Source organism: Canis lupus, chromosome 38 (assembly GCF_011100685.1).
Source record: "Canis lupus familiaris isolate Mischka breed German Shepherd chromosome 38, alternate assembly UU_Cfam_GSD_1.0, whole genome shotgun sequence".
Taxonomy (NCBI): Eukaryota; Metazoa; Chordata; class Mammalia; order Carnivora; family Canidae; genus Canis; species Canis lupus.
This window is the reverse complement of record NC_049259.1, coordinates 988,056-1,012,084: the sequence shown is the minus strand read 5'-3', so window position 1 is coordinate 1,012,084 and position 24,029 is coordinate 988,056. Positions and strand designations below refer to the sequence as shown.

The 24,029-nt window shown below is 46.7% G+C and overlaps 1 protein-coding gene across 7 annotated transcripts in view; it reads right to left on the bottom strand.

The window, feature by feature from the left end:
• The window catches only part of ATP2B4 (ATPase plasma membrane Ca2+ transporting 4), a 99,364-nt gene that overhangs the window by 5,418 nt on the left and 69,917 nt on the right, over positions 1 to 24,029 (bottom strand). For 4 of the 7 annotated variants that reach the window (XM_038585950.1, XM_038585948.1, XM_038585946.1 and 1 more), the window contains 9 exons: positions 21,979 to 22,210; positions 20,934 to 21,113; positions 19,995 to 20,082; positions 18,376 to 18,482; positions 12,725 to 12,916; positions 12,051 to 12,264; positions 11,018 to 11,229; positions 9,908 to 10,015; positions 7,741 to 7,917 (listed from right to left, as the gene is read on the bottom strand). In XM_038585950.1, coding sequence (XP_038441878.1) covers positions 7,741 to 7,917; positions 9,908 to 10,015; positions 11,018 to 11,229; positions 12,051 to 12,264; positions 12,725 to 12,916; positions 18,376 to 18,482; positions 19,995 to 20,082; positions 20,934 to 21,113; positions 21,979 to 22,210 — 1,510 coding nt within the window. Of the gene's footprint in view, positions 1 to 4,116; positions 4,298 to 7,740; positions 7,918 to 9,907; positions 10,016 to 11,017; positions 11,230 to 12,050; positions 12,265 to 12,724; positions 12,917 to 18,375; positions 18,483 to 19,994; positions 20,083 to 20,933; positions 21,114 to 21,978; positions 22,211 to 24,029 lie in introns of all 7 variants that reach the window. The other 3 variants (XM_038585952.1, XM_038585951.1, XM_038585953.1) reach the window with 2 other exon arrangements.

Here is a 24,029-nt window from a genome sequence, read left to right as displayed (position 1 = left end):
CTCTCAGAGTTCAAATGCATGTCCATGTCTTTGGTGCATGGCACCTGTGCCTGGTCTTGCAGCTTTCTCCAGCTATTTCTAATTGTGAAGAGAGCATGATCTTATGTGGGGAAGGGAAGGGCTGGGACCAGGAGAGAAACCACCCACTCGGAGGCTGTGCTCCAGACAAGTGCCTTTTCTGATGAGGTGGATGAAGAGAATGGAGGAATGGAAATAATAAGTGGTTTTAATGGGCAGAGGGAAATGCATTGCCCTCTAGGTGTCAAAGTCTCTTTCTACCGCACAAAAAAGGAAGGGATTCAGTCAATTGGGAGAAAAGGAAAAAAATAATTGCTCCCTATGGCCACCCTTTGCCTCATCCATGGGCTCCAACTCTTCCGGGAAGCCTGCTTTTCTGATCTGTAGGTCTCTCTGAAGTATGATTTAAATCCCGGGTTGGTAGAATTGGGGTAGGGGCAGTAGGATGGATTCCGAGAGGTTGGAGAGAGACAGGCCATGGGAAAAGAAAGCGGCTGGAGGATAGTTTTAGTTGTGGGGAGGTGGCCGATCCTAGTCTTGTCAAAAAATTCTTCCCCCAGGAGAGAAATGGGGCTGATGCAGGAGAAACTGCTGTAGTGGGAGAGGCAAAGGGAGGAATGATAAATGTTGGCATAAGGCACCTCTTCCATTCCTCTGGTGTTTCAGAAAAGAATGTGCCCCTGGAGAAGAGGCAAGAATGTGCAGACAGCAGAGACACAGAGTCAGGCAATGCTTCCTATCACTGTATAGACCCTTCAAGACTAATACACGGAGGATTCACTGAAGTTGTGTCTTTGCTGGCTAAGGCTCTCCTTATGTTGCCTCACTCCACAATAGCCTGGCAGACCCACCCAGGACTGAGGGTGCCCGGAACTTAGAAAGCACTGGACTCTCTGCCACTCAGTAGAACTTGATACTTCAGCCAAGAAGAATCAAGGAACCTGGGCACATATTCACTATGCTGAACAGAAAGGAAGGACCTACTTTTCCATCCTTCTGTGATTTCTATTGACCATCTGTTGGGTGCATTTTACCTGTCATGTTGTCTTTGCTCCAGATCTCGGTGAGATCAGATGGAACAGAGGCTCCCTTTGGTCTTCCAGAGGCCCCAAGCTTTAACTGACCTCCATCAAATCTTAGAGCAAGGCGCCTTGGGTGAATGAGCCCAAACCCAGTGCCTTTTCCCAGGCCAAGAGATGGGTTCCAAGTCATACCACCCCGTAGGAGTGATAACAGCTCCCACTTTTCACCTGCTTGTGAGATTTCCGAGTTTTTAACAAGTACTGCAGAAGAACAGGTACCTTTATACCACAGGGTGGTTATTTCAATATCAGTGATTTTCAAACTTCTTGCTTCTATTTTGTTTTTGAAGCAACTGAATACTTAAAATAATTATATGTGAAGTCCAATAGAGAAAACATATTTTTAAAAATTGGTTTTAGAGTCAGGGTCTGGAGCCCCATTTTCTGGCTTTTCCTTTCACCTGTTGGGGTGATCAATAACACTGTTACAGGTAAACAGTAAGATAAAAGTGAATTGGAATGGGTAGATGGAAAGTGTAGGGAAAATTTCTTCTTTGGGAGAGCAAGGAACAGTCATCCGGCTAGACTGCAGGGCTTCTAGAATCTAAAGGGAAACCAGCATCCTGCAAGGGAAGCTCAAAGGAAGAGGAGTCAGGGAGCTAGGCAGCACCATCTAGTGGCCTGGTGGCGGAGAGAAGGGTGAGGTGTGGAGGGCTTAGGGCTGCGCCAGAATGCTCCTCAACTCCAACATTGGCCTCCGAGAATATGTAACACATGCTGAGGTACGATCACACAGATACATCACCACCAGTCCACCGCAAGCAAAGGTGGCAATCCTCCTTTCCTGATATCTGGTGCGTGAGCAGTGTACGGGGAACAAGATACAGCTAGTGCAGTGGGTGATGTGAAAGCTGTAGGCAGTCTCCACTCAGGCAATCAGCCCTTCCTCAGTTATCCCTCAAAACCTCTGGGAAATGGCTCTTCCGTGGCCCCTGTCCTACAGGTAGAGGTAGTTGATTGAAGGGTGACTCTTTCTCACGTCTCAGAAGTCTCAACCAGGCTGGACCTTCGGTCAGGTATGAGGGCTAAGGGCCACTCTCTGGAGCTCAGTGAATGGACAGATGAAGGCTCCATCTCCTCAGCTAAAGTCTACAGTTTTCTGTTCTCTTTTCAGAAACTAGGGGAAGAGAAGGGACTAAAGGGTTCTCCTGTAGAGGGAAATGTTAAAGATTTATCTCCCGAAGGTTAGATAAAGAACTGAATTTGCTAGGAGATCTGGGATGGGGAAGAGAGTCTTGAAATGCACGACTGTTTCTGGTAGGATGTCCGACTAAGAAGGCGCAGCTGGAGAGAGAGCAGGTGTGCCTGTGTCTCTTGACTGATTTTCTGCCTTTGAAGGTTTGCGGCACACCCTCTACTGGCAACTCCATAAGAGCCCAATCAATGGGCTCTGTCTTCTGCTTAGTCTCTTTCTGCCTTCGAATCACTGGGACATTTGATGTTAACCCTTTCTAACAGAAAGGCATGATTAAAAAAGAAGAGACACTAGTTGGAAGGACGGGAAAAACTAGAAGAAATAAGGAAATAAGAGAAGAATATGGAAGGACTAGAGGGAGAAGGGCTCAGATACTTGCAGGGTAAGACTTATTTAGTTCTTTGACTGTGTTTGAGCCTAAAGAAATTTGTGTCTATAGAAAACCCCACCCGCCATATCTCACACCAGAACACTTTCATTTGGCCACAAAGACAACAAATAATCTAAGTCTGGTCAACCTGCAGAGCTCACAATCATGTGAACCACAGACAATGCAACCGTTCTTTCTTTACCCCACCCCCATCCCCTTCCGGGGTTCTGGTGTGTGGGGGGAGGTTGGAAGTGGGGGAGGAAGAGATAAATAAAATAGTCAAATATCTGAAGCTCACAATAGACTTAATACACAGAGACTGCTTCCCCACCAAATACCTGAACAGTACTATCAGCAGAGTGCCTGCTCTCTCCTGTGTCTCATCTGGGGAAGGTAAAATGACCAGGAATAGGAAGGCATAAGCATTAGCAAGAATTGAACGATTTACTGATGGGAACACCAGATCCTAGGTTAATCACTGACAGCATCCCAGCTGACGGGCTGGCTGAGAAAGAGGCTCCTAAAACTTTACATGCAAAATAAGGTGGGAAGGGCTGGCTATGGGGGAGACAATCAAACCAGAGGAAAGGAGAAGCAACAAAACAAAACAGAAGTTGCTCTTCAGAAATTCCTAAAAAGAAAAAAATTGGAATGAAGAGAAATACGTTATTTGAATCTTTGCACGTACATTTCTCCTGGCCAGATGTGAACACCTTGATTCTTAAACCAGAGCTTGGTTTGACATCCCTGAAAAGCGAAAGCTCAGTGACACTAAGCCCTGTGCATGGGAACTGAACACGCCTTTCCTTCATGCTCAGCTATGGTGTCTACAACAATATTGCCAGCTCATGACAGAGTGGTAGCCCAGGAGGACCATTATTATTGGCCAAGTTCAACGTTGGCTCAATTATGATGGATCTCCTGGGAGAAAAACCCAGGGGAAGGTTGGTAGCTCTCTTCCTACTCTTTCTGGAGATCTGAAACTTGCCCCCTCCCACCTATGAAGAGACTGCTGGGTTTTCATTGGCCTAACCTCACATCTAACCTCAGGGGATCAAGTTCAGACTCAAAGGAGCTGGAGGAGAGGAACAAAATATCCAAACAAAGCAAAACAAGCAAACAGACAAACAAACAAAAAACCAAAATAGAGCAAAACAAACAAACAAAAAACTCCAGGAAGAAACAAGCAATGCAGAGGAACAATCAGAAAACAGGACTGTTGTCTTTAAAATGGTTATGGTTTAATTGTTTTCCCACATTAAAAAAATAAAATAAAAGGGCCCACAGCCTGGGTGGGGAGTGGGATTTCTGTCCCATTTTTCATCCCTTAAGCCAAAGGTCAAAGGGAATAAACCAAAAGGAAAAGATAACCATGGTTGGTTAAAGTGGATGCCACGTGCTCTCTTGTGGTCATTTTAGCAAATCATGCATCATAATAGACTATCACTCACTGCCCAGAGTAGGAGATGAGACAGCAGCAGGAACAGAAGTGGTGGGGGGAGATGTAACTGGCGCAACTGTTACATAGGATGAGCTAGGAACATGTTTTACATCAAGATGCTGCCCCATGGTCTGTCGCTTTAGGACTCCCTTAAAAGAGGCTCCCGTCTGGAATGTGTTAATTACGTCGATCTGCAAAGAATCAGAGAGTGAGACAGCTTTGCTCCACAGTCCGAGGGGGTAGGAAAACGGGGGTGTCCTGGAGGGCTTTAGGGAAGGGGGTGGTGGTGGAAAGTGCTGGGAAAAGGAAGTTGACAGGAGCTAGAGCAAGAGAGAAGGTTCCCTCATACACTAAGGAATGGTGAGTAAAAGGGGGGACACCGGTAATTGCTCAGCACACTTCGCTGAAAGAACAATTTGCCATGGAGTCCAAATACCCAGCCAGGATCTGGTCTGCTCTTCCCTTTCAGCCTATGAAGGACATTTTAGGTGCGCAGGTGTCCCAAAGCACCTACGATCTAAAGGGACTTCTCCACCCCGTGACTCCTAATAGACAGCGGTAGCTTATTCATTATGTGGACTTTCAAAAAATAAGGTGTGTCCCTTAAGATAGAAGGCAAAGTATATATTGATTGAATTTTGAAGCTCAAGAACCTCTGAACCAATAAACTGACTACTAATTTTTGCAGATTTTGCAGGAAAATAACTCATGGTTAACGAAAAACAAAAACAAAAAAACAGAGCCATGGAGTAGGCCACACACAGGTGGCCAGGGTGGAAAGGCTCCTAGACCACGACTGCTGGGCTCACTTGCTTCGGGGTTTCTTCTCTGAAATACCCTCTCCTTGGGCTGAAATGGAGAGGCCCCTGGAAAAGGAGCTCAGGAACCATCAGCCAAGCTCTTTAGCAAGAATGCCACCAGCGCTGAGATCCTGAAATGTCTGGTGACGTCTGACAATACTTCAGTTGCTAGACTGAGGGCAGGGCAGCAAGGCTTGCTGCTTGTTGGTGGGCATGGTGGCTAGGAGTCTAGCAAGTGGTCTCTGGTTTTCTGTGTCCTACTTCTCAGAGACAGATGATTCATACCATTTGGTTACCAATGACAGCCTTGGTCTGGGGCCCGGGGCCAACCTACTATCCTTATCCTTGACCCCCTAAGTGACACAGAACAAATCAAAATAAGGCCTATCCTTCCGGAGTTTTTGAATCATCTTAAAAACGCCCACTTTTTTTTTTTTTTTTCTTGGCCCACAGGTTTAATACCAAGTGCTGATTCCATTCATTTGACTTCATTTCCCCAGGGTAAGAAGGTGGGAAAGTAGGCACCTGATGAGTCAGGTGTTCTTATTTATAAAGCTGCCTGAGAAGCGATGAAATGTTTAGGGGTGGTTTCTGGATTCAGACCAAAGTGTGAGAAACTACCATCCCCTCATCAAAGTCTTTAGTCCTGGGGGACCGAGGAGCCTGGTCCTATGGGAGTAAAGGGGCTGCACGTGGGGAGGGGACAGCTGGGGTGAAGATACGTTCCTTAGTGCTCGTTAGTGTCATGAGGCCCCCACGTCCACCGTGAGAACGGATTCCAGGATTACCTTCCCAAGCTTTTACCCTCTAATGCTTTCAGGGATCTCTAAACTAAAGGGACCAGGATGGGACAATTGCTGGGCAACACCTGCCACCCCCAAGTGTTTCAATGAGAATGACAAGGAGGATCAACGACCCGCTGGCTGGGGGTTTCGTTAGAGCCCTGCTGAGGCTGACAACCTGATGTCAGGAGAGGGTTCAGGTCTGGGTTTCAGATGAGCACAGTCAGACTTGTTTGCTTATGGGGTTAGGTGCACACCGCAGGCAGGGATTTGGTGACTGTGGCATCTTCTAGGGTTGCATCTGCTGCCTGAGCTCAGGTTGGAATGTCACTCTCGCCTAGCTGCGTCCGGCTCCCACAGGGAAAGTCAGTATACCTAAAGCCATGCGGGCAGTGCAACCGAGCCCAGAGGTATAGAGTCAAGGGGATGGGAATCAGCAGTGGAGGGGAAGGAAGATCCATGAATCTCAGTGTCCCCCCACCTTCCGCCCGGGACAGAAGACCAGCGAGGGGCCAAGAGATGCTGGAACGAGGGAATCCTGTCTAGGAAAAAAAAATCACATAGGAGAAGAGGAGGCAGTGACCCTAAAGGGGAGAAAAGCAGACAGGTTATTTTGAAAGGAGCATACCTGAAGGAAAGCACTGGGGCTTTAGAGACAGGAGCTGGTAGCCTGGAGGGTAGGGTAGTGTTTGCAGGTCCTGAGGGAGTTTCCCTTTCTAGGGGAGGAACCCGAAGGAGAGCCAGGGAGCCCCAGTGCTCCTGAGTTAGCCCTCCCTTCCCACCGCCATCACCATCACCGTCTGGCCTGTGGGAAATAAGCCCCCAGCAGGTATCCAGTGGTGAGGATCCATTTGATTTCTCTTCCCTACACCCGAAGGAGGTGTGGGCTTGACTAGGGAACTTCCTAAACCATCTGCAAGGCTCATTTTATCGAGTGGAACTTGTTTCTGGAATCTCCAGCCAACCAGCAGAGAGGGATAGGCTTGTTCTCTGGAGATGGGAAACTTCAGGACTTATCCAACAGAGGTAGACAGGGCAAGAACAGGGAGAGTGGTAGGTTGACCAGTGTGCCTAGACCAGCCCTCCCACCCAGGAGCAGGTGGTTATAGGTGCTGCGTGCAAAGTGGGAAGAAAAAGTTACTGTCGGGCTACACAGGCAGGGGGCTGAGAACAGCATCTCTGCCATTTCAGAAATTACGTGAAGGGAAAAGGTTTGAGGAAATTGTAGCTTCTTCCTTTTGGGGAAGCAAGTCTGAATCCTGCAAAAGATACTCAGGCATTGAGAATGACTTCTGTCATTTCTACACACATAGCCATCAGATCCCCCACCATGGCCTTAAAGCTGGAGTGGGGAAGATTCGAGAGGGTGAGTTTCTTTTACAAAGATCCTCCAGGGCAGCCCAGGTGGCTCAGCGGTTTAGCGCCGTCTTCAACCCAGCGCCTTATCCTGGGGTCCTGGGATCGAGTCCCACATTGGGCCCCCTGCATGGAGCCTGCTTCTCCCTCTGCCTGTGTCTCTGTCTCTCTCTCTCTGTGTCTCTCATGAATAAATAAATAAAATCTTAAAAAAAAAGATCCCTGCAGATAACGGCTACGTTACCCTCACAGCAGCTTGAGGATGCACACGAGGTAGGTGTACGTTGGAGATACTGGCTTAGAGATGCTGTCTAACTCCTTCTTCCTGGTGGGGAGGGAGAGACTCTGAACACCTCCCACCCCGAGGTCAGGGCTGCTGCTTGCAAGAGACCTTCCACGGGAAGCTTGCCGGCCCGATGGAGGTGGCAAAATGGGCTTTAGAACCAACCTGAAGCTAAAGGACGATGCTACCAGTCTGGGTCCAGTGCTCTGGACCCTGTGATTACCTTCCTTGCAGATAAGCCCAGGCAGTGGCTGCCGCCCATCTGTCCTGAGGTGAGGGAGCTTGGGCTGCCCACCAGGAGTAAGCCCCAGGGAGGGAAGAGATGTTGGCCACTGAGAACTGTCACCCTCCCCACACCTCCCACCACAGAAAGATTTCTTCTCCTGGGGGAGGACAGGCCACTGTCAGAGTACCTGAGTCTGGATACGGTTCAGGCCCCGGAACCAGAGGATCTGGCCTCGGCGCAGTTCCATCTCCGCATGGTCAATCTCATCCAGCCCCTCTGCGTCCTTGGTGATCTCCTCTTTGGTGGTGCCATGCCCAGCCTCCTTCAGGAACTTCAGGGATTGGGTGGGTATTGTGGAGATTATCTGAGAACAGGAGCAGTGAAAGGGGAGACATCCGAATCAGGATGAGAGAGCTGTCACTTGGCTTGTGCGGTCAGGCCCTTGCATAGGTCACTTTCTGCCCCATCACCATCGGTGCTGTGGGGGGAGCAGTGGGGGAAGCAGTGGGAGAGACGCCAACCCACCCAGGCAAGCACTCCTCAGTTCCTACTGAATGGCAGGCCCTCAGGAAGGTTTTCTGTATTTGTGGACATACAAAGGAGAATTTATATTCAAGTATTTGGCCGGCCATCTGCCTACTTGCTTATACGCTGGATTCTCCTTCTGCCTCACTTCTTCTTTTCCATTTTGCGATGTGTCTTTTAAGGGAAGTAGAACTATAATGCATGGTACATAGTAGTGAGGGACAGAGACCAGGGCTAGGGGCAAACAAATCGGGATCAGAGAGGATGGGGAGAGGATGGTCATGTCGCATGTGTGTGGGCAAAAGGGAAGAGAAGTGTTGGAAGAGAATGACCCTCTTTTTGTCACCACGTACAAAGTAATTTCTGTGTTAGAAAATGAGGGTGAAAGGATACTCGAGTTTTTCTTGGGCTTGGAGTGAGGAAGTGGGTGGGACAGGCCAGGGAAGAAGGGACATATGAGTATCATCAGAAGACACGGGGCAGGCAGTTGGGCTTGCAATTCAAAACAAATCACTCAGGAAGCTCAGTCAGTCAGTTCTCCTCAACAAACCGATGAGTAGACAGGGCTGGGATGAGAGAGGGAGTTCAACATGGAGTCAGGCATATTGAAATGGGAAGGATGTCTGCTGTTAGATGCCTGGAAGGAGGGGCTGTTATCTGGCATCAAGGCTGCATGGCTACAGGTAAGACTAGACCCAGATGGGGGTTTCAGGTAGTTGGTGAAACAACCAAGCTTCACCCAGGTGTAAAAGGGCCCACTGGTAAAGAAACAGCACCAGACAGAATAGGGTGGAGGGACTCATGGTAGGAACTGGGATAGTGATGAGTCAGGAAGGCATCTAGGAGTAGGAAAGAGATAACTGCAGGTCTAGGGTAAGGCCTGCAGTCCCAGGGAGGGATCTCTGGGGCCACTTAGAGCAGAGCCATTATCCAGGTGGCGAGGCGCCCATCAAGAGAGCTTGGAGGTCTGCAAAGCAGAGCTTAGACTGGGTCAGAGTCGAGGATGAGGGCGATGTGCAAAGTGGTATCAGGGAAGGAATAAAACTTACCAGACCTGATCGTATTATTATGATATTAATGACTAACTTTTACTGTGTACTTACAGTGTACTAGACATTGTTCTAAGTCATTTCTGTGTCATAACTGATTGGCTGATTAACAATGATTAATGATGATCCTGTCCTAATTTGAGGAAACTGAGGTACAGAGTGGTTAAGACATTTGCTCAAGGAGATTCAACTCCTAGAAAGGAGATGTGGGATTCAAACCTGGGGAGTTGGTCCCAGAGCAACTGTCTTCCCTTCTCCCCATCTGTGTGCTCTGCTGCTTCTCTAGAAACCGTGTGGGTCTGGATTTATCTCAAGTGAGAGTCAGCCATTCAATCCAGATAAGGTCATGGTGAACACGAGGGGGGCAGGGGAGCCGTAAACTACTTTAGCCCAGTAGCTCACAGCCAGACTGCTGCTTCACCTGAACAAAGACTTCTGCTTTATAAACTCTTCTACTTCTAAGACCCTTAGTTTTGTTTTTTCCCTTTCAGCAAAATTTCATTGAAAATTTCCACTCCTGTCTCAGAGACGCTAAGGGACCCGCCATGCTTCTAGGCATGGTTAGAGGAGAGATCTGAAGCCTCTGAAGTGCTGCTGGACACTGACCATTCTACTCTGGGATCCTGCAAGATGGAAAGACTTTGAAAACTCGGGGTAGGTAGGGGAGGGAAGAGGAAGATGAAGGTAAGGAGCTGGGAGGTCCCGCAGGTGCATGCCCCATCTCCTCCAGAGGAGTGTGCCAGCTGTGCGCACATGCAGGGCGAGCCTGTTGGTACTCACCTGGCCCCACAGCAGTTCTCCAATGCCAATGAAGAGACACCAAAACCACTGAGACAGGGTGAGCTTCGTACAACTGAAGGGTTTACCCCCAAATTCCACGATGATAATCTAGAACAGAGAAAGAGGCAGCCCACCATTGGGGAGGCGAGTAAGAGGCAGCTAAGCCCTCCAGCCAAGGCCACCAAAGCTATGTCAGCCCCCTGCCCCATGATCCCTGTGGGGCAAACCCTGATCTGCTCATTGGAGAAGGAAAAAGAAGAAATCCAGAAGGGGAGAAGGGAAGGCAGTCTTTATAGAGACCCTGATGCGGAGACAGATCTAGTTACCATGAATATTGTTAAGGTAAGAGCTGGTGGATCCAGGGGGACTGGTGGCTTCTGGTGACTAAAGCCAGTGGATGACCAGCAGAAGGCACAGAGATGGGAGAGGAGGAACTGAAGAGAGGAGCAGATGAGGGAGACACTGGCCAGGGAGGGGCAGGAGCCCTTTGTTACCAGTGAGCTCATAGTCTCTTTCTTGTATCTGCAGGTTTTAGTGTTCCTCTGATGAGGGCAAGGAGGAAGGAACCCAATCTTCGTACTACCAGGGCAGCCATGTCCTTGACCCCAGGTCTACAAGAGGAACCCAGGCCATGCTTATCTGTCAGCTGCCTGTTCACCATCCCACCACTTCTCTCCCTCTGTGAACTGTGCAGTGTTTTCAACCAGGAACCCCCCATGAATGAAGGGGCAGGGACAAGGAGAGCCCATTCGGTATGTATCTGCACATTTCATGTGTGTTGGCAGGAGGCATGGAATGACCTAGAAGAGTGACCCTCTTCTTGGCCACTCTGTGAAATTTCTGAGCTTTTGAAAGACAAGGGAAGGATCCCATCTATCTTATTTTATTTGCTATCAACGAGTTGGCTTGCACTGTAGCACCTGGCCCAGCAGGCTCCAGTTTTGAGTAATGTGCAAATGGAAGCCAACTGGGAATCCAAAGGCGTTCAGTCCACAGCCAGAGACCCCATCATTCTCTCCCTCCTTCTCCTGGGTACCTAGGGAACCCTGTTCCCAGCATCCAACCTCTGCCATCCCAGCCCTCCTACCCCAACTCCAGCTAGAGGCTCACCTGGCTGATGAAGGTGCCCAGGACCACGGAGCAGAAGATGAGGTTGCGGAAGATGCCTGCGAAGACGTTCCTCTCTCCATGGATCTTGCGGGAATTGATCTCGTTGAAGAGCTGCATCAGCACAAAGGTGTTGAAAATAATGGTGTAGTGCTGGCTGGGTGGTGAATGCAGAGGCGCCTTCCTCCCACTATCAATGTCAAAGAATTTCTCACCTAGTGGGGGCAAAGGAAGCATCAGTGGGTTAAGTGTGGTCTCAGCAAGGGCTCAGGTTGAGTCAGAACAACACACGTTGGTGTGGCCAAGCTGGTGGCTTACAGCTGGTGTCCATTCTGATGGTTCAGTATCTGAGCTACTGTATCAAATACTTTAAGTGTTAGCTGTGGTCTCAACATATCTGACCCTCTCTCCCCACGTTTGCTCCACTGACTTTGACTTCTTAGAGTGCAGTGTGGTGAGAAAACTATTAGGGTCAGGAAGACACAGATTTGAGCTTAGTGTCACCGTTTACTCACCATGTGACCTGAGCTTCAGTTTTATAATCTGCAAAAAACCCCCAACTATTATAGGGGTACTGGGTGGCTCAGTTGGTTAAGCATCTACCTTTAGCTTAGGTCATGATCCTAGGGTTCTGGGACTGAGCCCCCATCGGGCTCCTGCTCAGTGGGGAGTCTGCTTCTCTTTCTCCCTCTGTCCTTCCCATGCCCACTTGTGCTTTCTCTCTCTTTCTCAAGTGGATAAATAAAATCATAAAAAAAAAAGTACAGAAAGCTACCCTGCGAAATTCTTAGGAGGAGTACGTCAACTAGCACGATGCGCCACACAGGACAAGAGGACACACCCAGTGAGGGGAGTTGTCATCATCTCTACTGCTGTGCTCAGCCTGCTCAGCGACCTCCCGTGCTATCTTCTTTCCTCCTTCTTTCCATCTTTCTTTCGTGCCTTTTTCCCCTCCTTTTCCGTGCCATTCTCTGACCCCCATCTCCACTTAGCACTGCGACCCCTGTTTCTAGCCCCAACCCCAGCCTTGGCTCACCAGCAAAGACGAGGAAGAAGATGACGGTGAGCTGATAGACTGCGTGGCCCAGGATGTTCTTCATCATGGTACGTGAGATCAGAGGCTTATTTCGGCCATATGGGCGACGCTTCAACAGAGACTCTGTAGGAGGCTCTGTGGCCAAGGCCAATGAGGCAAAAGTGTCCATGATTAGGTTAACCCATAGCATCTGCACAGCTTTCAGGGGGGAATCCTGGTGGGAAGAAGTACCGGTCCTTTTAGCTTTCCTTAGAAAACAGCCCTCACCTCACTCATCAGCCTCAGCTTTGCCCTTGCAATGGCCTAGCTCCCACTAGCCACCTAGCCTTTGGATCCGGCCATTTATGAGCTGAGTGACCTTGAGAAAGTTACTTAAATTCTTTGAGCCTTGGGTTCCTCACCTGTAAAATGGGGGAGAATGTGCACTTTGCAAGGTTGTTTGTGGAGACCATATAAGTACTCATCATGGCGGCTGCCATGCAATGTGCTACATTAGTGGTAAATAACTTATCATCCTCCTACATGGGCAGATGGGGATCTAGTAGAGCTAACTCCTGCCCCAACACCACTGGGGGCACATGTCCTTAATCCTCAGTAGCCAAGACCCCACCTGCCATGTTCCCTAGCCTCCCCCCTCATCCCTCTCCTCTCGGCCCACCCCACGCTCCTTTCACCTGAGTGATACAGGCTCCAGTGAAGGCCACAATCACGGCCACCACGTTGACAGTGAGCTGGAACTGCAGAAACTTGGAGATGCTGTCATACACGTTTCGCCCCCACATCACTGCCTTCACAATGCTGGTGAAGTTGTCATCTGTTAGGATAATGTCTGATGCCTCTTTGGCCACATCTGTGCCTGCAATACCCTAAGTGAGAAAGGGAAGAAGAACAGCGAGGACCTAGATAAAGCAGGTCATCTACGTTCTGAACCTAGACTGTATTTCCAGACCTCCACCAAGCTTCTGAACCAGCCATAAACACAAGAGGGCACACTTGCCATGCAAATGCTAATGACCAAGCCAGGGTATTTTGTGTTCTCATCTCTTCCAAAGAAAAGGAAGGGAAAATGTGTCATTGTCAGTCCACAGAAAGCAGGGCTGGGACCTGATGCTAGACTGGAAATGACAGTTATCTCTGAAATTCCTTTCTCCCTTCTCTGCTACTCCTTCGCCTGAGAAATGAAGGGAAGGATAAGGGAACATGTTTTATTCTACGTCCAAATCCTTACACTTCTATCTTTTTTCTTTTTAAAGATTTTATTTTTAAGTAATCTCTACATCCAATACAGAGTCTGGACTTACAACCCCAAGATCAAGAGCTGCATGCTCCAGTAACAGAGCCAGCTAGGCACCCCTAAATTCTTGTATTTCTTTTGCCACTGTCAATGTCCCACTTAAGTCCTTGTCTCCCCCACACCTCTAAGTCACCTTACATTTTTTTCTGGGAGGAGTGGTCTGGCAGCACAGTTCAGATGTCCTATCCTTGTACAAATTCCTGTTCCTGGGGAACCACTAAAGGTTTCTCAATAGACATATCAATGGTTGAAAGTTGAGCTTTTAGAAACAGTAAATTTTCTAGACTGGTAGCCAATAGGTGAACTTGGATTCATTTTCCAGCCTGCTCCTATATAATCTTTCTGCTTAAAACCTGGTGGTTTATTCACAATTCTCTGAACCTCTCATTCACTTCTAGGGTCTAGACTTCTACTTACACCATTTCCCTAAATCTGGAACATCCTTCCTCCTTGTCTATTTAAACCCTCTCTATCTTTAATAGTCCATGTGATGCAAAACCATCCCTAACACCTCCAGCCCATACTTCTATTCCATGTCTTGTAAATCCTATAATCCACAGAGGAGCTTATTCATTAATTTGGCTTGCAATAGTAGATATTTGTTCTCTTTACCTGGTAGTAATATTTTCCTATCCAGACTGCAATAAACAAATATCTATTGTAGACTATACAACTCAGTTTCCCCATCAAAGAGTTCTCTAACACATCCACACAAATGCTGTTACATGCGCTGCAAAAAGAAAGATACAAGTAAAAAAAAAAAAAAAAAAGAAAAGAAAAAAGAACTATATATACTTACTACTACGGAATAATTTTCAGGTTAAGTGAAAAATAGCAATGTAAAAAAAGAGTATATGGTATGTGTGTAGATAAGTATACGTAGTAGTATAAATAAGTATCACTTATCTAAGAGGATAGGATACAAATATATTATACATTTGATTATATTTTAAAGGAGCAAACAGAAGGATATACCAAAAACAAAGAAATGTTACTTGGAGTTAAGAGGGGAGGCAACAGGGTGGAGGTGATAGGGATAGAAGCTGGATTTCTAGGAATAGACTTTCTTTTGTATATTTGACTTTAGAACTATATCACTATTTTATTGAGTATAAAACAAAATTAAGTTTAAAAAGCAATCTCTAGGGGCGCCTGGGTAGCTTAGTTGGTTAAGTGTATAACTCTTGATCTTGGCACAGGTATTGATCTCATGGTCATGAGTTTGAGTCCTTTGTTGGATTTCACAGTTGTGGAACTTACTTAAAAAAAAAAAAAAAAAAAAGAAGCAATCTCTAAAATGGAAAGCAACATGGTATAAATGAACTGGTAAAACCAGTTGGTAGCACAACCACACAAAGGAAAAATGTCCCAAATGACTTAAAAAACCATAGTAACTTGATGGTAGAACCTAGCAGGATATACCTTTTGGATAACAGGAACTAAGAGAAAAATCTTGAACTCCTTTTTGAAAAGTAATTGTATTGTTTTTGCTTTTTTGAGACTATTACCTATATTTAGGGTAAAACAAAGTAAGGATTACGTGAATACCATCAAGAATCAAAATTTTCATCTTAAGAGATATAAATATAAAATAAAGGAAGTTAAATAAAATTAGTAAGTTAGAGTTCTATAATTCTTTTTTTCCCCAAGATTTTATTTATTTATTCATGAGAGACACAGATTGAGAGAGAGGCAGAGACACAGGCAGAGGGAGGAGCGGGCTCCATGCAGGGAGCTTGATGTGGGACTGGATCCTGGGTCTCCAGGATCACGCCCTGGACTGAAGATGGCGCTAAACCGCTGAGCCACCGGGGATGCCCCAAGTTCTATAATTCTTTTTTTTTTTTTTCAAGTTTTTTTCAAGTTCTATAATTCTAAAAGTGAATTGAAAACACCAATATGGGTTCTTGAAATATTTTATCTTTAAAACAAAGAAACACACACACACACAAAAGAAATATATGTATCTTTTATAAGATATATTTCCTAGCTTAGCCCATTGAAAAGATCTAGAAACAATGATTTACTTGGTAGTAAGGAACACCCTGACATTCAGATTGTGTTCTCTAAGTACCATTTCTCACTAAAAAGCAGGATTCCTTTGAGAAATGGATGATTCCAGATCTAGGATGAGAAATATGCATGATTCTGGAACATCTTATCACTTCAGAAGCGAAGTAAGGTATTAAAGATAACTGGGGCTGTATCTAGAGGACCCAGCAGTATTCATGAGACTAATGATGTATCAATGTGAACGTCATAATAATAACAAGAGCAATGGATTAAACACATCAAGTATACTTAAATCCATGAGTTCATAACGATATTAAAAAATAAACAACTGTTTTTAGTAGAGTAACTTAGTAGAGTTAATTTAAAAAATACAACTCATGGGGTATGCGGCTGGCTCAGTCAGTAGAGTGACTTTTTTTTTCTTTTAAATATTTTATTATTTTTTTTTTTTTGAGAGAGAGAGAGCATACAGAGACAGAGGGAAGTAGCAGATTCCCCATTGAGCAGGGACTGCGTGGGGCTTGATCTCAGGACCCTGAGATCATGACCTGAGCTGAAGGCAGATGCTTCACCAACTGAGCCACTCAGGAGCCCCGTGTGTGTGATTCTTGATCTTGGGGTCATGAGTTCAAGCCCCCTGTTGAGCATGGAGCCTATTTACTAAGTAAGTAAAATTTAAAAATATATATGTAATTCCTTTGCCATCTTTGGAGGATCCTAAAAAGTCAACTCATTTTGAAACTAGTAAATAAAGAAAAAGCTACCTTTCATATAGGAACCTGAACCTTAGAGTAACTAAATAGTCCACGAGGGCAAGGTTCTATAGAAGTCTTGAAGTTAAAAAATAGAGAAAATCTGGACATTATTTTGTAGCCCCTTATGAAAGATGGGATCTAGAATCTGATTGTGTGTGACAAGAATACAATCAACAAAATCCACACTATGCATTATTCTATGTAGACAACCAGCCTGGTTCCTTCAAAACTAAATAGCTAGGAAAAAAAGATGGGGTGGGCTGGAAAGCTAACACAGTGTCTATTATACTCAGAAATGGGGATCCCTGGGTGGTGCAGCGGTTTGGCGCCTGCCTTTGGCCCAGGGCGCGATCCTGGAGACCCGGGATCAAATCCCATGTCGGGCTCCCGGTGCATGGAGCCTGCTTCTCCCTCTGCCTGTGTTTCTGTCTCTCTCTCTCTCTCTGTGACTATCATAAATAAATAAAAATTAAAAAAAAAAAAAAAAGAAATGGCTATTTGTGAGGTTGGTCCAGGGTGGCATCTGGAACCTTGACTCTCAGAATGCTCCCAGTCAACAATTAACTGAAAATTAATTAGTGGTTCATTGTGCCTAGACTGTGCCTGAATAATATGTGTTCTCTTGAACCACCAGCTTTCCTTCTCAGAGTCTGGAATATTTTTTTTTAAGATTTAATTATTTATTTTATTTACTTTTAAAGATTCTATTTATTAATTTGGGAGAGAGAGAGAGACTGTGTGTGCCCACAAGGTGGGGGGGGGGGGGAAGGAGACTCCCTGCTAAGCAAGGAGCTGGACTCAGGGCTCGATTCCAGGACCCTGAGATCATGACCTGAGCCCAAGGCAGATGCTTAACCAAATGAGCCACCCAGGTGCTCAAGATTTAATTATCTATTTTAGAGAGAGAGAGAGAGAGCGCAAGCATGTGCATGAGCATGGGGAGGGGCAGAGGGAGAGGGAAAAATCTCAAGTAGACTCCCCATTAAGCTTGGAGTCTGATGTGGGGCTTGATCTTATCATCCTGAAATCATGACCCGAGTGGAAACCAAGAGTCGGATGCTCAACCAACTGGGCCCCAACTTTGAGCTTTCTGATCCAGTAGAGCTGGGGTGGGGCCTGAGTATCTGTATTCCTTTAGATTTCCAGGAGGAGCTTGCTTCAAAAACTATTGCTATAGATTAAGAGGTCTAAGAGATACAGAAACGACTGCAGCATATGGATCTTATTTAGAGCTGATTTGGACAAAGAAACAATAAAGACAGGATTTATGAAGCCCTTGGCACATGGACTAGATGACTAACAATAGTAAGGGCCCAAATTGTGGTGAGACAATGGTGTTATGATTCTTCTAGACAGAAGTCTTCGATGCACACTTATCAGAGGTGTATATACTAACATTCTTTCAAATGAAATGACGTGATGTCCTTTATTTGCTTCAGACAGTTCAGCCTGAGACGGGAGAAGTAAGGACTGGGGGAAACGTTCTGTGGAACAAGATGGACCAGGTACTGATAATTCATGCTGGGTGACAGGTATCGTGGGGATTCATTAGACTATTCTCTCTACTTTTGTGTGTTCTTGAAATTTCCTAGAATCAAAGCTTTTGTTGTTGGTATTAAATGGCACACCCTACAGACAGATTACTTCTTGCATCTCCTTCCACTCTTAAAAATCACCAATAGTTCAATACATATGGGAGGCTTACAGTCACAAGCCACTTGAGTGTAAGGATGTCCTTGGCAATCTGGGGGCTTCTGCATTGGCTGCAACATCAGAAGCAACAAGTGTGCCTGTTAGGAAGAGCCAAGCACTTCTGGGACCTACCCAGATGCTGCTGAATCAAGACAGCCACGTGGGGGACCTTGGAATATGGGATTTTGAATAAACTTTCCAAGTGATTCTGATGCTCCTGACCTCACAAGTGAAAAGCAGAGCGATGAACAGTTCTGGCCATGCTTCATATAGAATATGAATTTTCTATGGTGTGCCTACACAGACAATACGCCCACCTTCACGGGCAAATTTAAGTTGGTCTCGCTCTCCTGGGTAATGAGGTGTCATGATTTCCCTGCCTGGATCATCACACTTGATGGGTCTCCCATTACACAGACTTTTATCAACCAGGTCAGCAGAAGAGAGAGTGTCAGAGAAAAGAGCACAGGGTGGGGTGTGATGGTACAGGAGGCACCAGGCTACAAGAAGCTCATCCTGGCTTCTCGGAGAAGGTGGCTTGCAGGCAGAGACAGTGTGCCGAGCTGCTTACCATGGCAAAGCCAACATCGGCTTTCTTCAGGGCTGGCCCATCGTTTGTGCCATCACCAGTAACAGCCACCACCTGCCGCTGTTCCCCAACAGTGCTGTCGATGATGCCTGGGAAGAGAGATGTGCCCCAACGAATCCACATGCGCCATCCCAGGCATGTGGCAAGCCCTCTGTTCCCCACCATGGTGCTTTTTGTGTCTTCCTCTCTGGTCCCTGCTACCACCTTCCTTTTTTCTTTCCTTTCTTCCCTTTTTCTTTTGTGGGTAACAAGCTCACTTTATAACATGTTGAAAGTATAACCACCTGTCTGAGCGCGACAGATCTGTCAGCTTCTGAGAAGCTGCTACTGGTCTGCCTCATTCTGTTCTGAGGTAAAGAAGGGCTAGAGGAGCACCTTATCCGGCCTTCACCCTGGCAGCAGGCACAGAAACACAGGTAATTTATAAATAGAAGTCCAGCTACCAGCTGAAAACAACCACAGGAAGGAGTGAAGACCAGGCCCCAGGGCTGTGAGTGGGCTGACTGGTCACTTGGCGGCCATTCTGGCAACTAGAGCTCCTTCCCCCTGGTGGCTGGGGGAGCAGTGTCTCAGCCTCCAGGGCCAGGAGGCAAAGCAGCTTGAATGGGGAGAGAAGCCAAGGGAACAGGAACAGCCGGAGGGCGGCAGAGCACCCAGAGAGATCCATGATTTAAGCAACTCCCACCACCTTACAGATGAGAAAACTGAAACCAAGAGAGGGGAAAGTCCTTGCAAGGTCCCAAAGCCAGCTGTGAAGCCCAACCATCATTCCATCCCATCTCAGCCAAAGAGGGCCACGTGCTCCCTAAGCAGGAAAGGAAGCAAAACAGCTGGTGTGTGTGTGTGTGTGTGTGTGTGTGTGTCTGTGTGTGTGTCTGTGTGTGTGTGTGTTAAAGCCAGAAATTAGACTTCCCAGGAGGCTGGCTTCTTCTAGCGAGGAGAGGACAGAAGATCGGGATGTCAGAGCTGGACACCAGCATATACACAAATGCATGTGTGCACACATCTACACACATACTTGATGTCTGGATGCCCTTTCTCTGGAGTCCAAGCTGGGCCATCGAAGTGTGAGTGTATGTGTACCACCTCTCTTTCTACTTCATTCTTCCCTTTTTTCTTCCTTCTGCTGGAGGCTCTGTAGTATCACCCAAAGGTTATAAATTGTTTCCCCTGCAGGGTGCTCTGAGCTGTGAGTCTGTCCTCAGCAGGTAGCCTGGCTGGTGCCCTAAGGCAGCTAGGGTGTGCTGGAGAAAGCACCGGTTGATCCGAAGACAGGGTCCTGGGGGTTGAAGCTGGGCAGTCTGGGTAAGTCCTTTGTCTTCTCAGCCTCAAACCTTCTTATTGGCAAAATGAGAATAATTTAACCTGCTCTGACTAGTACATATTACTACTGGCAAATAAGACATGATGTTTTAGAACAACTTCATTATATGTCTTATGTACAGGTGTTTGCTAAACTGTCTGCTCCCCACCATGAGCTGGAGAGCTCTCCTGGGACCTCCCTATTCAAGATGAGAGAGTTGCTTTGGCCCTTGGTTCTTGGCTGTCTGCCCCAGTCTGCTCTCATCTGCTCCAGGCATCTGGTCAGGAGCTGAGCTCACCTTTTACCAGTGTGTGCTTGTCAGTGGGGGATGATCGTGCCAGGACTCGAAGCTTAGGCCAGATCTTGTCCAGCTTCTCTTGCTCCACCTGCCAACACCAGAGCACACCAGGTCAGTCAAGCTCAGAACAGCCATCCAGGGGGAGTTTACTTCTCCCCATACTCCGAGATTCTGGAAGAGCTCACATTCCACAGCCCCTGGGGGGTGTTACCATGGCCTCCAAGGGAGATGAAACAGCTCAGTCTCCAAGGGCAGATTCATTGATGGTGACCATTCAGACCCTGTGTGTCTTCATTTCCCTCCCAATTTCCTACTGGGGAGTCTGTCTCCTGTTTCTTAGACCCTTGGCAGGAGGTGGGCCAGGGTTGGCTGTTGCGTCAGGTGGCTAAAGTGCTCCTAAGGTCTTAGGTTTGGTTTCTATGCAGACCAGGAGGCTCTGGTCTGCTCCACACCCAGACCACATCCTCTTGCAAACCTGTGCCATGGGGCAGTGACACAGGGGGGTGAGGTGGAGGGAAATCAGGATGAAATCATCCCACGACTGAAAAATAAGGAAGACATAAAAAGTCAGTGATGCTGTCTCAAAAGACAGCTTATGAGCGAAGATAATGAGAATAAAGAAACCTCTCAGTTTTGCCACCTGAGCAGCTGCGGTAGAAGGAATAGTTCACTACGAATAGATTTCAGTTTAAAAACCACCCACTTGGGGTCCAACTCCTCACAGCTGCCCCTACTGGTTATATGGGTTGCTGCCTGATTCATGAAATCATTCAATAAAGCCAATTCGATCTTCAAAACACACACACACAAAACAGAACCCAAAAGCAAACAAACAAGAAAAACAAAACCCAGTCGCTTTCTTTCCTGTGTCCTGGATCCGTTACAGGAGAGCTGCCCCCCACCCCGTTGCGAGATGAGGTCTTCCTAGCCAGGACCCACCTCTCCTTTCTCGTTGCGGATAAGTCGGTTGAATTCTTTGCCTTCTAAGCACAGGAAGTCATCCCCAGGTGTCACAATGCCACATTTGGTGGCAATGGCCCGGGCTGTATTGATGTTGTCACCTGTCACCATTCTGACAGTAATGCCAGCTCGTTTGCATTTGGCAATAGCTTCAGGTACCTATGGAGAGTAAGGTGAGAGGAAAGGAGGAGGTGGGGGTGGTGAAGGGTCCCTTCATTGTGGACAGGAGAGAGGCACTTAGGAGCAGTGCCATGTGGCAGAGGCTAGGTCTGGTCATTTTTATATTGTTTGGTGCCACCCGACTTCTGCCCTATTCATAATACTACATTTGAACTTGCCTTACTGTAGCATGAGTTGAAGAGAAAATCTGCTTGAGGAGCCAGGTGTGGAAGTGTACTCTCCCTACAATCTAGACTTCTTAGCAGGGCACATCCATACCTCATTGGGATCTGGCCACCATCTCCCTTTTTAGCATTCTCCACTTCCCTGGCCCATACTCCAACCAATCCATTCTTTATAGTCTCCTATGCCCTTGGGCCTTGACAACTAAAAGTCCACTAGTCTGAACTTATTATAAGCAGAGACCTTTTCAACGCCTTAGTTTCTAGATTACTGTTCAGCTATTCTAGGGGCAGTCAATAAGAATATGTTGATTGAAAGAAGGTGGCTAGAGGCAAAGTTGGTGTCCCAGTTAACTCTGACTGTTCTTAGGTACCCAATAATAAGCTCAATACAACCTATGTTTCTCACCCCTCAGACAGCATTCACTGTCAGAATGCCAGCTTCTATCAGCTCAGCACTCCACAGTGGTTTGGGAAGCAGAAGGCACAGAAACATCTATCCCTGTACATGAGAAGCTGTTGGGTAACGTGCCTGGGGTCACAGCTAAACATGGAACTAGTACCTCCGTTCCCTTCTATGGGGGGACTACCCCCTACATCATGCTCGGCTGGCATGTGGGCCAGAGGCTGTTGGAAGACTTCCATTCATGTTCTCCTACCCTTTTGCCAAGCCAAAGCCTCACCTCTGGGCGCACAGGGTCCTCAATGCCCACCACTGCGATACACGTCAGTTCAGTGAGGATTTCACTCTCATTGTCCCATGGGGGCTCGCCATCATTGAAATCCCGGTAAGCGATGCAGAGAGTTCGGAGTCCCTGAGAGGCCATGGGCTCGATGACAGTGCGGACCATCTCATCGCGGTCCTTATTCTTGAATGGAACCACTTCCCCTCTCTTGTCCAGGATTCGATTACACCTGGGGAGGCACACAGTCAGGAAGCAGCAACCCTTTCCCACCCCAGATGTCTCTACACTCATTTGCAGACATTCTGGCAATCCTGCATTACTCGTAAAGACAGCATTCTTGGGTAAGAAATCTCTGTTCATCATCCAGCCGAGTCCCTTTTCCCAAGGTGGGGTGATTTGTAGATGGATCAGGTCTAGGGAAGCCAAAGGTATGATTCTCCCATGTTGTCTGTTCCTACTCATATGTGAATGTGATGCCAAGAGTCATTTGTGGATTACCCCCTCTTTTGAACTTCTCAAAGGTGGAGAGACATTTTAAATTCCAGGTACGTGAATAGTACTAGAATGGTGCTCAGTGCATAGGGTGTGCTCCACAGGAATGGGTTGGTTGAAAGACGGTGGCTAAAGCCAAATAAAGGCCTGGTTAATTCTATAGCTACTGGCCCTGTACCTATGTCGGTCAGCCTATAATGACCCATGAACAGTCTAGCTACTTGATGAAGTTACTCAACTTCCTATAAGTGGAGTTGAGCATGAGAAGGAAAAAGGAACATAGAACTAACATTTGTTAGTACTTGCTATGTGCCTGGTATTTTACATACAGGCAAACCTTGTTTAATGACACTTTGCTTTATTGCACTTTGCAGGCATTGTTTGTTTATTTATTTATTTATTAACAAATTGAAGGTTTGTGGCGACCCTGAATCGAACGCTAATGACACCAATTTTCTAAAAGCATTTGCTCACTTCATGTCTCTGTGCCACCTTTTGGTAAGTTTTGCAATATTTTAAACTTTTTCATTATTATTGTATTTGTTACGGTGATCTGTGATGCTACTATTGTAATTGTCTGGGGACATTGCGAGTCACATGCATATAAGATGGCAAACTTAATTGATAATGTCATATGTGTTCTGACTGCTCCACTGCCTGGCTCTTTCCCGTTCTCTCCTCCTCTCCCCAGGCCTCCCCTCCCCTGAGAGACAACACTACTGGAGTTATGCCATTAATGCCCCTGCAATAGCCTCTAAGTGCTCAAGTGAAAGGAAGAGTCTCACATGTCTCACTTTAAACCAAAAGCTAGTAATGATTAAGCTTGGTGATGAAGGTGAGTCAAAAGCCAAGAGAGGCTGAAAGCTAGGCCTCTTTGCTCCCAATAGCCAAGCTCTGAATGCAAAGGAAACGTTCTTGAAGGAAATGAAAAGCATTTCTCCCATAAAACCAAACAGCCTTATTGCTGAATGGAGCAAGTTCGAGTGCTCTGGATAGAAGATGAAACCAGCCACAACATTCCCTTCAGCCAAAGCCTAATCCAGAGCAGGTCCCTAACTCTCCACAATCCTAGGAAGGCTGGGGGAGATGAAGACTCTGCAGAAAAAGTTTGAAACAGCAGAGACTGTGTCGTGAGGTTTAAGGAAAGAAGCTGTCTCTATGACATCAGAGTGTAAGGTGGAGCAGCAGGTGCTGATGTAGAAGCTATAGCAAGTGATTCAGAAGGTCTGGCTGGGATCATTAATGAACGTGGCTACACTAAATAACAGATTTTCAGTGTAGATCAAACAGCCTCATACTGGAAGAAGATGGCATCCAGGACTTTGACAGCTGGAGAGAAGTCAGTGCCCGGCTTCAGAGTTCCACAGGAAAGGCTGACTTGCTTGTTAGGGGCTCATGTAGCTGGTGACTTTAAATGGAAGCCAATGCTCATTTATCATTCTGAAAATCCCAGGGCCCTTTAGAATCATGTTGAATCTACTCTGTCTGTGCTCTATAAATGGAACAAGAAAGTCTGGATGACAGCACATCTGTTTATAATATGATTTACTGAATAT